This window comes from Balaenoptera borealis (genome assembly GCF_965194805.1).
Source record: "Balaenoptera borealis genome assembly, chromosome: 13".
Lineage (NCBI taxonomy): Eukaryota > Metazoa > Chordata > Mammalia > Artiodactyla > Balaenopteridae > Balaenoptera > Balaenoptera borealis.
In genome coordinates this window covers 99,879,977-99,892,706 of record NC_138870.1, presented here as the reverse complement: position 1 = coordinate 99,892,706, position 12,730 = coordinate 99,879,977, and the positions used below count along the sequence as shown (strand labels likewise).

Here is a 12,730-nt window from a genome sequence, read left to right as displayed (position 1 = left end):
TACTACAGAGAAATGTATTTATATTATTATGGAATTTATACAGTGTCTTTCTTATGAAGAACTCGTGACGTTTTACACAATTTTATAAAATGGATGATAGCTCAGAAATCATGATAAGGTAGGTATATCATTTTTCAAGGTCCTGAAATTTTGTTGCTGTTTTACTAATATGATAATATACTCTTGTAATTGTTAATATAGTCCTGGTTTTCTTTATGAAAAATTAAGTATTTATAGCATTTTTGGAAATCTGAGAGTAAAGGACAGTGTTTTATTCGTTGTTTCTCACCTGGGTGCATTATTTGTCACAAATATTTGAGAGGTAGGTGATGAGTATCTGCCTGGTGGTGCAGAGGAAACTATTGGCTGAGGAATGACAACTCCAATTGTTTTTTCTTTTTTTTTTTTTTTAGTTTTTATCGGAGTATAGTTGGTTTACAATGGTGTGTTAGTTTCAGGTGTACAGCAAAGTGAATCAGTTATACATATACATATATCCACTCTTTTTTAGATTCTTTTCCCATATAGGCCATTACAGAGTATTGAGTAGAGTTCCCTGTGCTCTACGGTAGGTCCTTATTCGTTATCTATTTTATACATAGTAGTGTGTATATGTCAATCCCAATCTCCAGTTTATCCCTCCCTGCTCCTTACCCCCTGGTAACCGTAAGTTTGTTTTCTATATCTGTAACTCTATTTCTGTTTTGTAGATAAGTTCATTTGTACCCTTTTTTAGATTCCACGTATAAGCTATATCATATGATATTTGTCTTTCTCTGTCTGATTTACTTCACTCAGTATGACAACCTCTGGGTCCATCCATGTTGCTGCAAATGGCATTATTTCGTTCTTTTTTATGGCTGAATAATATTCCATTGTGTATATATATATATATATATATATATATATATATATATATATATATATGTATACACACACACACACACACATCTTCTCTACCTATTCCTCTGTTGATGGACATTTAGGTTGCTTCCATGTCCTGGCTATTGTAAATAGTGCTGCAATGAACATTGGGGTGCATGTATCTTTTCAAATTATGGTTTTCTCCGAATATATGCCCAGAAGTGGTATTACTGGAGATAACTCCATTTTAAATGCTCTCAGAGCCTGATTACATAAAGAGACCCTACAGGAAATTTTCTTGTAAACTGAAGAACCCTTTTGCAATGAAGTAATCCCTTCTTAATTTATCTATTTGTTAAGTCAAATTTGTATATATTTTTTATCTTAAACCAGAGCAAACCAACAAGACTAACCTCGTATTTTTGATATGTAATGTTGAAGTATAGTAAAATATTAGTCCAAGTAAGAAATTCTGCTTTTTACTATCCTTTAGAGAAATAATTTCAGTATACATCATGTTATGACATGATAATAAGTGATATAAACTAGAATAGTAATGTAAGTTCAGCAGCAACCAAAAAGTATCTGTAAACTCATTCAGATTTTCTTGAGCATCTACTCAAAAAAGACCTTTACCCAAAAAAAATGCCAACTTGCCTTCATAATTGTTATTTTATGGAAAGAAGCACAAAGCTAAAAGTAGAGTGATATGTTTAATGTTCTTCGTATTTTAACTTAAGAACACAGAATTAAAGCTAAATTAAGGAGCATTTGGTTTTTCTGGCAGTGTGTCATCATTACGATTAGCCTATAAGGATCTTAAAATTGAAATGAAGAAAGATGAAAAGATGAACATGAGTGGCAAAAAGAAGGTGGAATCAGAGAGACTTGGCATGGGATTTGGAAATTGCAGAAGGTATGTAAGACTCTGCTTTCTTGGATTTCAGAATTTAAACTAGTTTGCTAATCATGAACGGATTTTCCTTGTTAATTTCAACTTCAGAAATGTTTTCTCATTATTCACTTTCTTCAGTTGTTTTGCTTTTGCTCTAATACAGGCCGCCCGCAGCCCTCTGTATCCACGGGTTCTGCATTTGCAGATTCAACCAACTGGGGATTGAAAATGTTTGGGGGGGGGAATTCCAGATAGTTCTAAAAAGCAAAACTTGAATTTGCTGCACATACCACTCTTAAGGGCAACTATTTACATAGTATTTACATTGTATTTGCAATTATTTATGTAGCATTTACATTGTATTAGGTGTTATTAGTAATCTAGAGATGATTTAAAATACAAAGGAGTACTGTGGATTTTTTTTATCTGCTGGGGTCCTGGAAGCAATCCCCCTCAGAAGCTGAGGGACAGTGGTGTTCACTGTAGCATGAAAAATTCCACATTTGATTCTTAGGTAAAAGGAAACAGGTCTGACTTGTCATTAAGTGGATGCCGTGAACATAGCTGACACATGTGACTGTGTTTTGTATAATCAGTCACAGTCCTCACTGAGGTCCAGTATCTTTCAGTGCTTACACCAAAAGAATATTTTTTTATTGCTCATGTTTTTAACCCCACTAATAAGTATATTTTTGTTGAGAGTATAAATTAAAACATTCATGGGAATTCCCTGGCGGTCCAGAGGTTAGGACTCCACACTTCCACTGCTGGGGGCCCGGGTTCGATCCCTGGTCAGGGAACTAAGATCCCACAAGCCGCGCAGCGAGGCCAAAAAAAAAAAAACGATTCGTTCTTTGGTGAACACACAAGTGTCTTCATGAACTAATATTATTCTTTTCCATTTTATTCTCTATTTTCTCAAGTGGTATTTCACATTCAGTGACTTCAGATTTGCAGACCATTGAACAGGAAACGCCAATCACAGCAAAACCAAGAAAAAAGCATAGTGATGACAGTGATGACTCGTATTTTGCTTCCAGCTCAAGGTAACCTGTTAAAAATCATCTTTAAAGTGTCTTTTTGAAAAGCAGTGATCACTATGGACTCACGAGTTTATTTGCATTAGGAACAAATACAAATCCGTTTACTTCATTGTTTTTAAAAGCTTTGGCTGGAGTCAAGGATGTCCTTTGGAAAAAAATTGGGGTAACCGTCTTTAGTGGATGATGTTTGCTAATATTGAAATGTTTGATAATAAAATCTGCAACCTGGGGCTTCCCTGGTGGCGCAGTGGTTGAGAATCCGCCTGCCAATGCAGGGGACACGGGTTTGAGTCCTGGTCTGGGAAGATCCCACATGCCGCGGAGCAACTAGGCCCGTGAGCCACAATTACTGAGCCTGCGCGTCTGGAGCCTGTGCTCCACAACAAGAGAGGCTGCGATAGTGAGAGGCCCGCGCACCGCGATGAAGAGTGGCCCCCGCTTGCCACAACTAGAGAAAGCCCTCGCACAGAAACGAAGACCCAACATAGCCAAAAATAAATAAATAAATAAATAAAATAATTTTTAAAAAAATAAAGTAAACTCTGCAACCCGGAGTTAAAAGTAGAGGTGGGAAAGTTGTATTTATCTAAAATGTGAAATTGGAGAAATACGTAAAATCCCAAAGGTATATGTTAAGTTGTTTAGTCTTATTCTAACAGTTGGAATATTTCACAGCTGCGCCTTCAGCAGCTTCTTTTGTTTTCAGAATACCAGCTTCTGGAGTCTCCAGTTGGCAGGATAGAATATTAAATAAATGCTCTTTGTGTGTGCATATTTATGAACGTAAAACACTGTTGTTTTCAGAGGGGTGTCCCAGGATAAAGCCTAGGCCCCATCCTTCGGCACTCCCCATCCGACGGGGACAAGTTGCCTAACTCCAGTGTGAAGCTGACCATGGAGAGGCCGTGGTTCAGGTTCAAGCTGCCTGCAGAGGCCGGAAACAAGTTTAACTTGAATTGACTCACTCTGTGCGGTTCCTCCAAGAACCTGAGCAGCACAGGGAGAGGCCTGCTTCACAGGCACCAAGTGAACTTGGGATATCAGGAGGTGGGCACCAGCTGGGAAGCTGGGCGACCTGGACTTGAACCCTGGCCCTGCCACTTACTGACTGTGTGACCTGGGCCGAGCTGTGTAACCTCTCTGTGCTACAGCTTCTTCAGCTGTAAGTTAGGGACACCAGCAGAACCAACCTTTCAGGGTGTGCAAGGGTTAAATGAGTTAATACAGAGCACTGGGAATAGTGCTGTCATGTTTAGCTGCTATTATTATATAGAAACTCAGTTCAGGAGCCGTGTGACTCAGTCTAAATGTTTAATTACTATTGTTAGATACTTAAGTTAACCGCATTGAGGGCCACCTTCAAGTTTGTAGTTTGGGGAAATTGAATGTGTGCCCATCAGTAATGGGCGGTCCTTACAAGGAGACGCCATCACTCACCCACATCTCAAAGGGCATTACTGTTGTCTGGCAATTATACAGGCTTGAAGCGTTTTCATATACATAGCAGATATAAATATATGTTAACTAATTAGAATCTAATCCTGAAATTCTGTATTCTCTTATCAAAGTTCGTAGGTAAGGAATTGTAATACAGAGAACTATCTTTAAATCATTCTCCTAGCATAGCTTCAAATTACTTCAAGTCCAGATATTTTACCCAAAAAAAAGTTAGTAGTTTAGAGGTGTTCCCTGTCAGTGCTTTCAGAGACAGGGATGGTTTGATGTTTGCCGCTTGTGAGTAACCTATATAACATACTGGGTTTCAGGTTACTTAGAAGTAACTTCCAAATCATGCCTTTTAAAGTATTTAAATACATTTTCTACAGGCTAAAATTAAATGTCTAACTTGATTTGAAGGCTGCATGTGTGTCAGGTCACTTCAGGTGTGCACACTAGATGAGAGGATGTGTCCGGGTCAAGAAAAGTCCCAGTGGTGCAGGGTCTACACTCGCCCGCTTGGCTTCTCCCCAAAGCCTTTTTGATTATTTCACTGCTCATTACAACTCCTGCAGAGGAGAGCATAGGCAAGTAAAGGAAGTAGGTTTCCAGCTCCATGAGTGGTGCCGCTTGGTCACAGGGTTGGAAGGAGAGGCGGCTATGGGTGAGGACGGGCCCTGGGGGGCAACTGAGGAGCCTTGCCCACTCCAGGCCGCCGCCGGGCTCCTGTGGGGCTTCCTCTGCCCGTTGGGAGCTTTAGGAATCCTGTTGGCCTCCCTCTCCAAAAGCTTAGTCAAAAGAGTTAGCCCTAAAGGCCTTCGTTGCTATGGAACAGTTATTCACGGTTTGAAACCGGGGAGCAGATGGCGCTTGTATGTTGACCGCACTTGCTGGGTTCCTGCCAGAGACCTTGGTGTGTTGTTTGTCATCACCTGCAGGTTGTCTGATGGGAACGTAAGCGCCTCTGCTGGTCCTCCTTGTGGTAGCCACTATTGGTAGAACAATACTTACTTTGGCAAATGAAGTCAAATAAACATGGACTCTCGGAAAGCAGGCATATTCCATGAAGAGCTCTCATTGCTTCCAAATAATTCATTAGCCCATTAGAACTTGAATATTATGAATTATGAAAGAGTACTGTTTCTATTAAAAATAAGACCAACCATATCTTGGGGGTTTGTTTTTGTTTTTCTGTTTGTTTGTTTTTTTGAGTTCCATTATTTCCAGGATATAAACAATGTAATTATATATTGAGTACCAAATAATGAAACTAGAACAATTTGTTCAGCCTTATAAAGCCAGTGTGGCCTTCAAGGGAATAGACAGTTGTCTATAGCTGTAAATCAGATATGTGCTCTTAGGGGCTCTTATCAAGGGATTGTAAGGAATGTTTTCAGGTTGGGTGAAGACAGACTGGGAGGGCGAAAATAAAAATGAAATGTATTAAGAACAAGGATCTAGAAATCAAAACATTAGAAAGTCAATAAAGATTTGGAGATCCAGGGCAGCTGTTGTGTTTCCGAGGAAAGGCAGGTGCCCCACGGCCATTGGTGGGTGCCCGTCCTCCACCGCATCCTCCCTGCTGCATCTGGAGGCCCTCCCGCACCGTGTGCACCGTGTAGGAGCACAGGGAGCCTCGCTGGTGATGGGTGGGAAGGGCACCCTCCCCGCCGCAGCGCAGAGAATGCGACGTAACGGGCTCCTGCTAATCAGTAGGACCCTAGCAGAATGGCTTTCTCTCTCCTTCTGATTTTTGAATTGTCCAGTCATTTAAAAAAAAAAAAATCCGATGGCCCTACATTCCAGGATAAGCACTTTGGCTTACCAGAATGAAGAATATTCCCTTAGAGTGATACTAAATTCGAAAAGTCATGAGTACCAGTGCCTCAGAGTTGTGAAGGGCCTGGAAGTTCCACCCACCTCCATCCAGTGCTCACCCCCAGCCCCACCCCAGAGCCCTCCAGGGGACGCCGCAGCCCCTCAGCACTCCCCCTCCTCCCCCTCCCCTCCCTCCTCCCCCTCAGCACTCCCCCTCCTCCCGCTCCCCCTCCCCCTCCCCTCCCTCCTCCCCCTCCCCCTCCCCTCCCTCCTCCCCCTCCCCCTCCTCCTCCTCCAGGCAGCCGTTCAGTCCGACAGCAGCTCCATGAGAAACACGGCCCTATGCTTACATATCTCCCCGGGTTTCTGAGCTCAGATCAGCCAACCGCGTAAGGGCAGGGTCTGAGTATGTCTCCTTGCCCAGTATCCTCACCCAGCAAGTGCCTGGCCCCTCATAGGTGCTTATTAAGTAGTTTGTTTTTTTTTTTTCACACACACACACTGTATTTTATTTTTACAAGAGATAAATAGACTGACACCAAGTATTGTACATGGATGACCACAACAAAAGCAACAATGATTGCAATTACCAAACCTGAAACACACTCATACTATGTCATAATGTTGACATTCAGTCCAGTAATCCTCCACTGTAACAGCTCCTTTACTTTGCAGTGAAAATTGATTTGTATATTCTTTGCCTCTGAGTCCTTGTGGGATTTTTTTTTTTTTTAATTCAGACAGAAAGTCACAAAAATTATACTCATCCTCATCAGTTCACTCAGTCCCATGTAATTAAATTTTTTTTTCATCTTGATCTTTTGTTAGCACTTTTTTGAGTTCATCAGTTTTTCATTAGAGTTCTGAAAATGCTTATTCATTCAGTTCAGCAGTACAGTCAGTTACCAGAAACCTGTACTTGTCAGAGTCTTTTCCATGAATTTCTTGAAGATGGAACCCTTTTATAGGAACATATTTGCAAAAGCATCAGAGTACACCCAGAACTGTCTGTAAATGACAAAAGACTTAAAAATGACCACGGTTAAAGATTTGATGAAAGTTCATAATAATGCAGTTGACAAGAAAATTAGTTATTTCTGAGATATACATTTTAAAGTAATAACTAGGATTATTACTTATAACATTATACCAGAACATATAAGATTTTTAGAAATTTCATGTAATGTCTGAAACATTTATATTAACATATTTCCATACATATTTCCATACAAATACAAATATAAGATTTTTAGAAATTTCATGTAATGTCTGAAACATTTATATGAACATATTTCCATACAAATAACCCAATGAAAGTTTAGTATTAGTTGTTTTGTTTGTTTTTTTATACTGTATGTTCTTATTAGGCATCAATTTTATACACATCAGTGTATACATGTCAATCCCAATTGCCCAATTCAGCACACCACCATCCCCACCCCACCGCAGTTTTCCCCCCTTGGTGTCCATATGTCCATTCTCTACATCTGTGTCTCAACTTCTGCCCTGCAAACCGGCTCATCTGTACCATTTTTCTAGGTTCCACATACATGCATTAATACACGATATTTTTTTTCTCTTTCTGACTTACTTCACTCTGTATGACAGTCTCTAGATCCATCCACTTCTCAACAAATGACTCAATTTCGTTCCTTTTTATGGCTGAGTAATATTCCATTGTATATATGTACCACAACTTCTTTATCCATTCGTCTGTTGATGGGCATTTAGGTTGCTTCCATGACCTGGCAATTGTAAATAGTGCTGCAATGAACATTTGGGTGCATGTGTCTTTTTGAATTACGGTTTTCTCTGGGTATATGCCCAGTAGTGGGATTGCTGGATCATATGGTAATTCTATTTTTAGTTTTTTAAGGAACCTCCATAGTGTTCTCCATAGTGGCTGTATCAATTTACATTCCCACCAACAGTGCAAGAGGGTTCCCTTTTCTCCACACCCTCTCCAGCATTTGTTGTTTGTAGATTTTCTGATGATGCTCATTCTAACAGGAGTGAGGTGATACCTCATTGTAGTTTTGATTTGCATTTCTCTAATAATTAGTGATGTTGAGCATCTTTTCACGTGCTTCGTGGCCGTCTGTATGTCTTCTTTGGAGAAATGTCTATTTAGGTCTTCTGCCCATTTTTGGATTGGGGTGTTTGTTTCTTTAATATTGAGCTGAATGAGCTGTTTATATATTTTGGAGATTAATCCTTTGTCCGTTGATTCGTTTGCAAATATTTTCTCCCATTCTGAGGGTTGTCTTTTCGTCTTGTTTATGGTTTCCTTTGCTGTGCAAAAGCTTTGAAGTTTCATTAGGTCCCATTTGTTTATTTTTGTTTTTATTTCCATTACTCTAGGAGGTGGATCAAAAAAGATCTTGCTGTGATTTATGTCAAAGAGTGTTCTTCCTATGTTTTCCTCTAAGAGTTTTATAGTGTCCAGTCTTATATTTAGGTCTCTAATCCATTTTGAGTTTATTTTTGTGTATGGTGTTAGGGAGTATTCTAATTTCATTCTTTTACATGTAGCTGTCCAGTTTTCCCAGCACCACTTATTGAAGAGACTGTCTTTTCTCCATTGTATATCTTTGCCTCCTTTGTCATAGATTAGTTGACCATAGGTGCGTGGGTTTATCTCTGGGCTTTCTATCTTGTTCCATTGATCTATGTTTCTGTTTTTGTGCCAGTACCATATTGTCTTGATTACTGTAGCTTTGTAGTATAGTCTGAAGTCAGGGAGTCTGATTCCTCCAGCTCCATTTTTTTCCCTCAAGACTGCTTTGGCTATTCGGGGTCTTTTGTGACTCCATACAAATTTTAAGATGATTTGTTCTAGCTCCGTAAAAAATGCCATTGGTAATTTGATAGGGATTGCATTGAATCTGTATATTGCTTTGGGTAGTATACTCATTTTCACAATGTTGATTCTTCCAATCCAAGAACATGGTATATCTCTCCATCTGTTGGTATCATCTTTAATTTCTTTCATCAGTGTCTTATAGTTTTCTGCATACAGGTCTTTTGTCTCCCTAGGTAGGTTTATTCCTAGGTATTTTATTCTTTTTGTTGCAGTGGTAAATTGGAGTGTTTCCATAATTTCTCTTTCAGATTTTTCATCATTAGTGTATAGGAATGCAAGAGATTTCTGTGCATTAATTTTGTATCCTGCAACTTTACCATATTCATTAATTAGCTCTAGCAGTTTTCTGGTGGCAGTTTTAGGATTCTCTATGTATAGTATCATGTCATCCGCAAACAGTGACAGTTTTACTTCTTCTTTTCCAATTTGTATTCCTTTTTCTTCTCTGATTGCCGTGGCTAGGACTTCCAGAACTATGTTGAATAATAGTGGTGAGAGTGGACATCCTTGTCTCGTTCCTGATCTTAGAGGAAATGCTTTCAGTTTTTCACCATTGAGAATGATGTTTGCTGTGGGTTTGTCGTATATGGCCTTTATTATGTTGAGGTAGGTTCCCTCTATGCCCACTTTCTGGAGAGTTTTTATCATAAATCAGTGTTGAATTTTGTCAAAAGCTTTTTCTGCATCTACTGAGATGATCCTATGGTTTTTATTCTTCAATTTGTTAATATGGTGTATCACATTGATTGATTTGCGTATATTGAAGAATCCTTGCATCCCTGGGATAAATCCCACTTGATCGTGGTGTATGATCCTTTTAATGTGTTGTTGGATTCTGTTTGCTAGTATTTTGTTGAGGATTTTTGCATCTATATTCATCAGTGATATTGGTCTGTAATTTTCTTTTTTTGTAGTGTCTTTGTCTGGTTTTGGTATCAGGGTGATGGTGGCCTCATAGAATGAGTTTGGGAGTGTTCCTTCCTCTGCAATTTTTTGGAAGAGTTTGAGAAGGATGGGTGTTAGCTCTTCTCTAAATGTTTGATAGAATTCACCTGTGAAGCCATCTGGTCCTGGACTTTGTTTGTTGGAAGATTTTTAATCACAGTTTCAATTTCATTACTTGTGATTGGTCTGTTCATATTTTCTGTTTCTTCCTGGTTCAGTCTTGGAAGGTTATACCTTTCTAAAAATTTGTCCATTTCTTCCAGGTTGTCCATTTTATTGGCATAAAGTTGCTTGTAGTAGTCTCTTAGGATGCTTTGTATTTCTGCGGTGTCTGTTGTAACTTCTCCTTTTTCATTTCTGATTTTATTGATTTGAGTCCTCTCCCTCTTTTTCTTGATGAGTCTGGCTAATGGCTTATCAATTTTGTTTATCTTCTCAAAGAACCAACTTTTAGTTTTATTGATCTTTGCTATTGTTTTCTTTGTTTCTATTTCATTTATTTCTGCTCTGATCTTTATGATTTCTTTCCTTCTGCTAACTTTGGGTTTTGTTTGTTCTTCTTTCTCTAGTTTCTTTAGGTGTAAGGTTAGATTGTTTACTTGAGATTTTTCTTGTTTCTTGAGATAGGCTTGTACAGCTATAAACTTCCCTCTTAGAACTGCTTTTGCTGCATCCCACAGGTTTTGGGTCGTCGTGTTTTCATTGTCATTTGTCTCTAGGTATTTTTTGATTTCCTCTTTGATTTCTTCAGTGATCTCTTGGTTATTTAGTAACGTATTGTTTAGCCTCCATGTGTTTGTCTTTTTTACGTTTTTTTTCCCTGTAATTCATTTCTAATCTCATAGCGTTGTGGTCAGAAAGGATGCTTGATATGATTTCAATTTTCTTAAATTTACTGAGGCTTGATTTGTGACCCAAGATGTGATCTATCCTGGAGAATGTTCCGTGCGCACTTGAGAAGAACGTGTAATCTGCTGTTTTTGGATGGAATGTCCTATATATATCAATTAAATCTAACTGGTCTATTGTGTCATTTAAAGCTTCTGTTTCCTTATTTATTTTCATTTTGGATGATCTGTCCATTGGTGTAAGTGAGGTGTTGAAGTCCCCCACTATGATTGTGTTACTATCAATTTCCTCTTTTATAGCTGTTAGCAGTTGCCTTATGTATTGAGGTGCTCCTATGTTGGGTGCATATATATTTATAATTGTTATATCTTCTTCTTGGATTGATCCCTTGATCATTATGTAGTGTCCTTCCTTGTCTCTTGTAACATTCTTTATTTTAAAGTCTATTTTATCTGATATGAGTATAGCTACTCCAGCTTTCTTTTGATTTCCATTTGCATGGAATATCTTTTTCCATGCCCTCACTTTCAGTCTGTATGTGTCCCTAGGTCTGAAGTGGGTCTCTTGTAGACAGCATATATATGGGTCTTGTTTTTGTATCCATTCAGCCAGTCTATGTCTTTTGGTTGGGGCATTTAATCCATTCACGTTTAAGGTAATTATCGATATGTATGTTCCTATGACCATTTTCTTAATTGTTTTGGGTTTGTTTTTGTAGGTCCTTTTCTTCTCTTGTGTTTCCCACTTAGAGAAGTTCCTTTAGCATTTGTTGTAGAGCTGGTTTGGTGGTGCTGAATTCTCGTAGCTTTTGCTTGTCTGTAAAGCTTTTGATTTCTCCATCAAATCTAAATGAGATCCTTGCCGGGTAGAGTAATCTTGGTTGTAGGTTCTTCCCTTTCATCACTTTAAGTATATCATCATACCACTCCCTTCTGGCTTGTAGAGTTTCTGCTGAGAAATCAGCTGTTAACCTTATGGGAGTTCCCTTGTATGTTATTTGTCGTTTTTCCCTTGCTGCTTTCAATAATTTTTCTTTGTCTTTAATTATTAAGTAGTTTTAAAATTCTTTATTGAATCGGTCCTAGTTCTTTCACTTGGTCCCTTAGAAATATGTCCCTCAAATATTTTAAGGTAACTTAGCAGGCCAACACGTGAGTCACATCTTTCAAAGCTTCTTTCTCAGACGTGACTTCAAGCCTCTTCGCTGTTCTGGTCTCTTCTCTGAACAGGGATTGGTTGTCTCTGTTCCTCTGAGCAGAGCTCAGTGGCTCAGGGCTCATCCGCTGATTGGCCACAGGGAGAGCCTGGTCAGTTTCTAGCTGAAATCCAGATAGGCTTTGAACACTGCATGTTTTCCTTCCTGGGGAGAGAAGGCTAGTGTAACAAGTTTTGTTCTTAATGACCTCCTTGCCAGAGAATGCAGAAACCACATTTGGAAATTCTGCCTTTTTTCTATTATTCATATGAAGTCATACCATCTGCTTCAAACGGCAGGTTTATCCCCCCTCCTTCTTCTGGTTTTTTTTTCTGCGAGAATAAAAGAGTATATTTAGTCTTTTCCCCCGCCCCCCATCTTAGCTCATCTTTGAACTCCTTATGCCCTCGGGGCTTGGCCCTCACCTTGTTTCCTGTGTGCTTCTGTTCTTACTCTCTGCAGAAACCTTGGTGACATTTTTGAAGCCTCTGTGTCCTCTTCCATCATCCTTCCTCTCCTAAGGCCCAAGCACTGGGATCCGCATCTCTCTTCTGAACTTCGGGAACCACCTTTATAAGGAGTGCATGCCTGGCCGGGTTTTTTTCCACCCTAAGCGGTCCTGAATCCTGAGATGGCACGGTCACTTTTCATTGCGGCTCTGGCACATCCACCTCACCTATCAATCTCTGTCCTGTTCCAGGCAAACCCTGCTGCTCTTGGTCAAAGATTTTTCTCCCATCACCCAGGACCAAAAGCTGTCACTGAGTCTTGCTCTCTCAGCGATGCCCTGCTCAGTGGCGCTCAGCTAATGAAAGTGTAAA

General features: G+C 39.4%; 1 protein-coding gene and 1 long non-coding RNA gene across 4 annotated transcripts in view; one reads left to right on the top strand and one right to left on the bottom strand.

The window, feature by feature from the left end:
* LOC309610184 overlaps nucleotides 1-12,730 on the bottom strand; it is a 281,821-nt gene that overhangs the window by 178,626 nt on the left and 90,465 nt on the right. The window lies entirely within an intron of this gene.
* The window catches only part of ARFGAP3 (ARF GTPase activating protein 3), a 58,432-nt gene that overhangs the window by 29,298 nt on the left and 16,404 nt on the right, over nucleotides 1-12,730 (top strand). For all 3 annotated transcript variants that reach the window (XM_082352637.1, XM_082352638.1, XM_082352636.1), the window contains 2 exons: nucleotides 1,652-1,780; nucleotides 2,683-2,805. In XM_082352637.1, coding sequence (XP_082208763.1) covers nucleotides 1,652-1,780; nucleotides 2,683-2,805 — 252 coding nt within the window. The remainder of the gene's footprint in view (nucleotides 1-1,651; nucleotides 1,781-2,682; nucleotides 2,806-12,730) is intronic.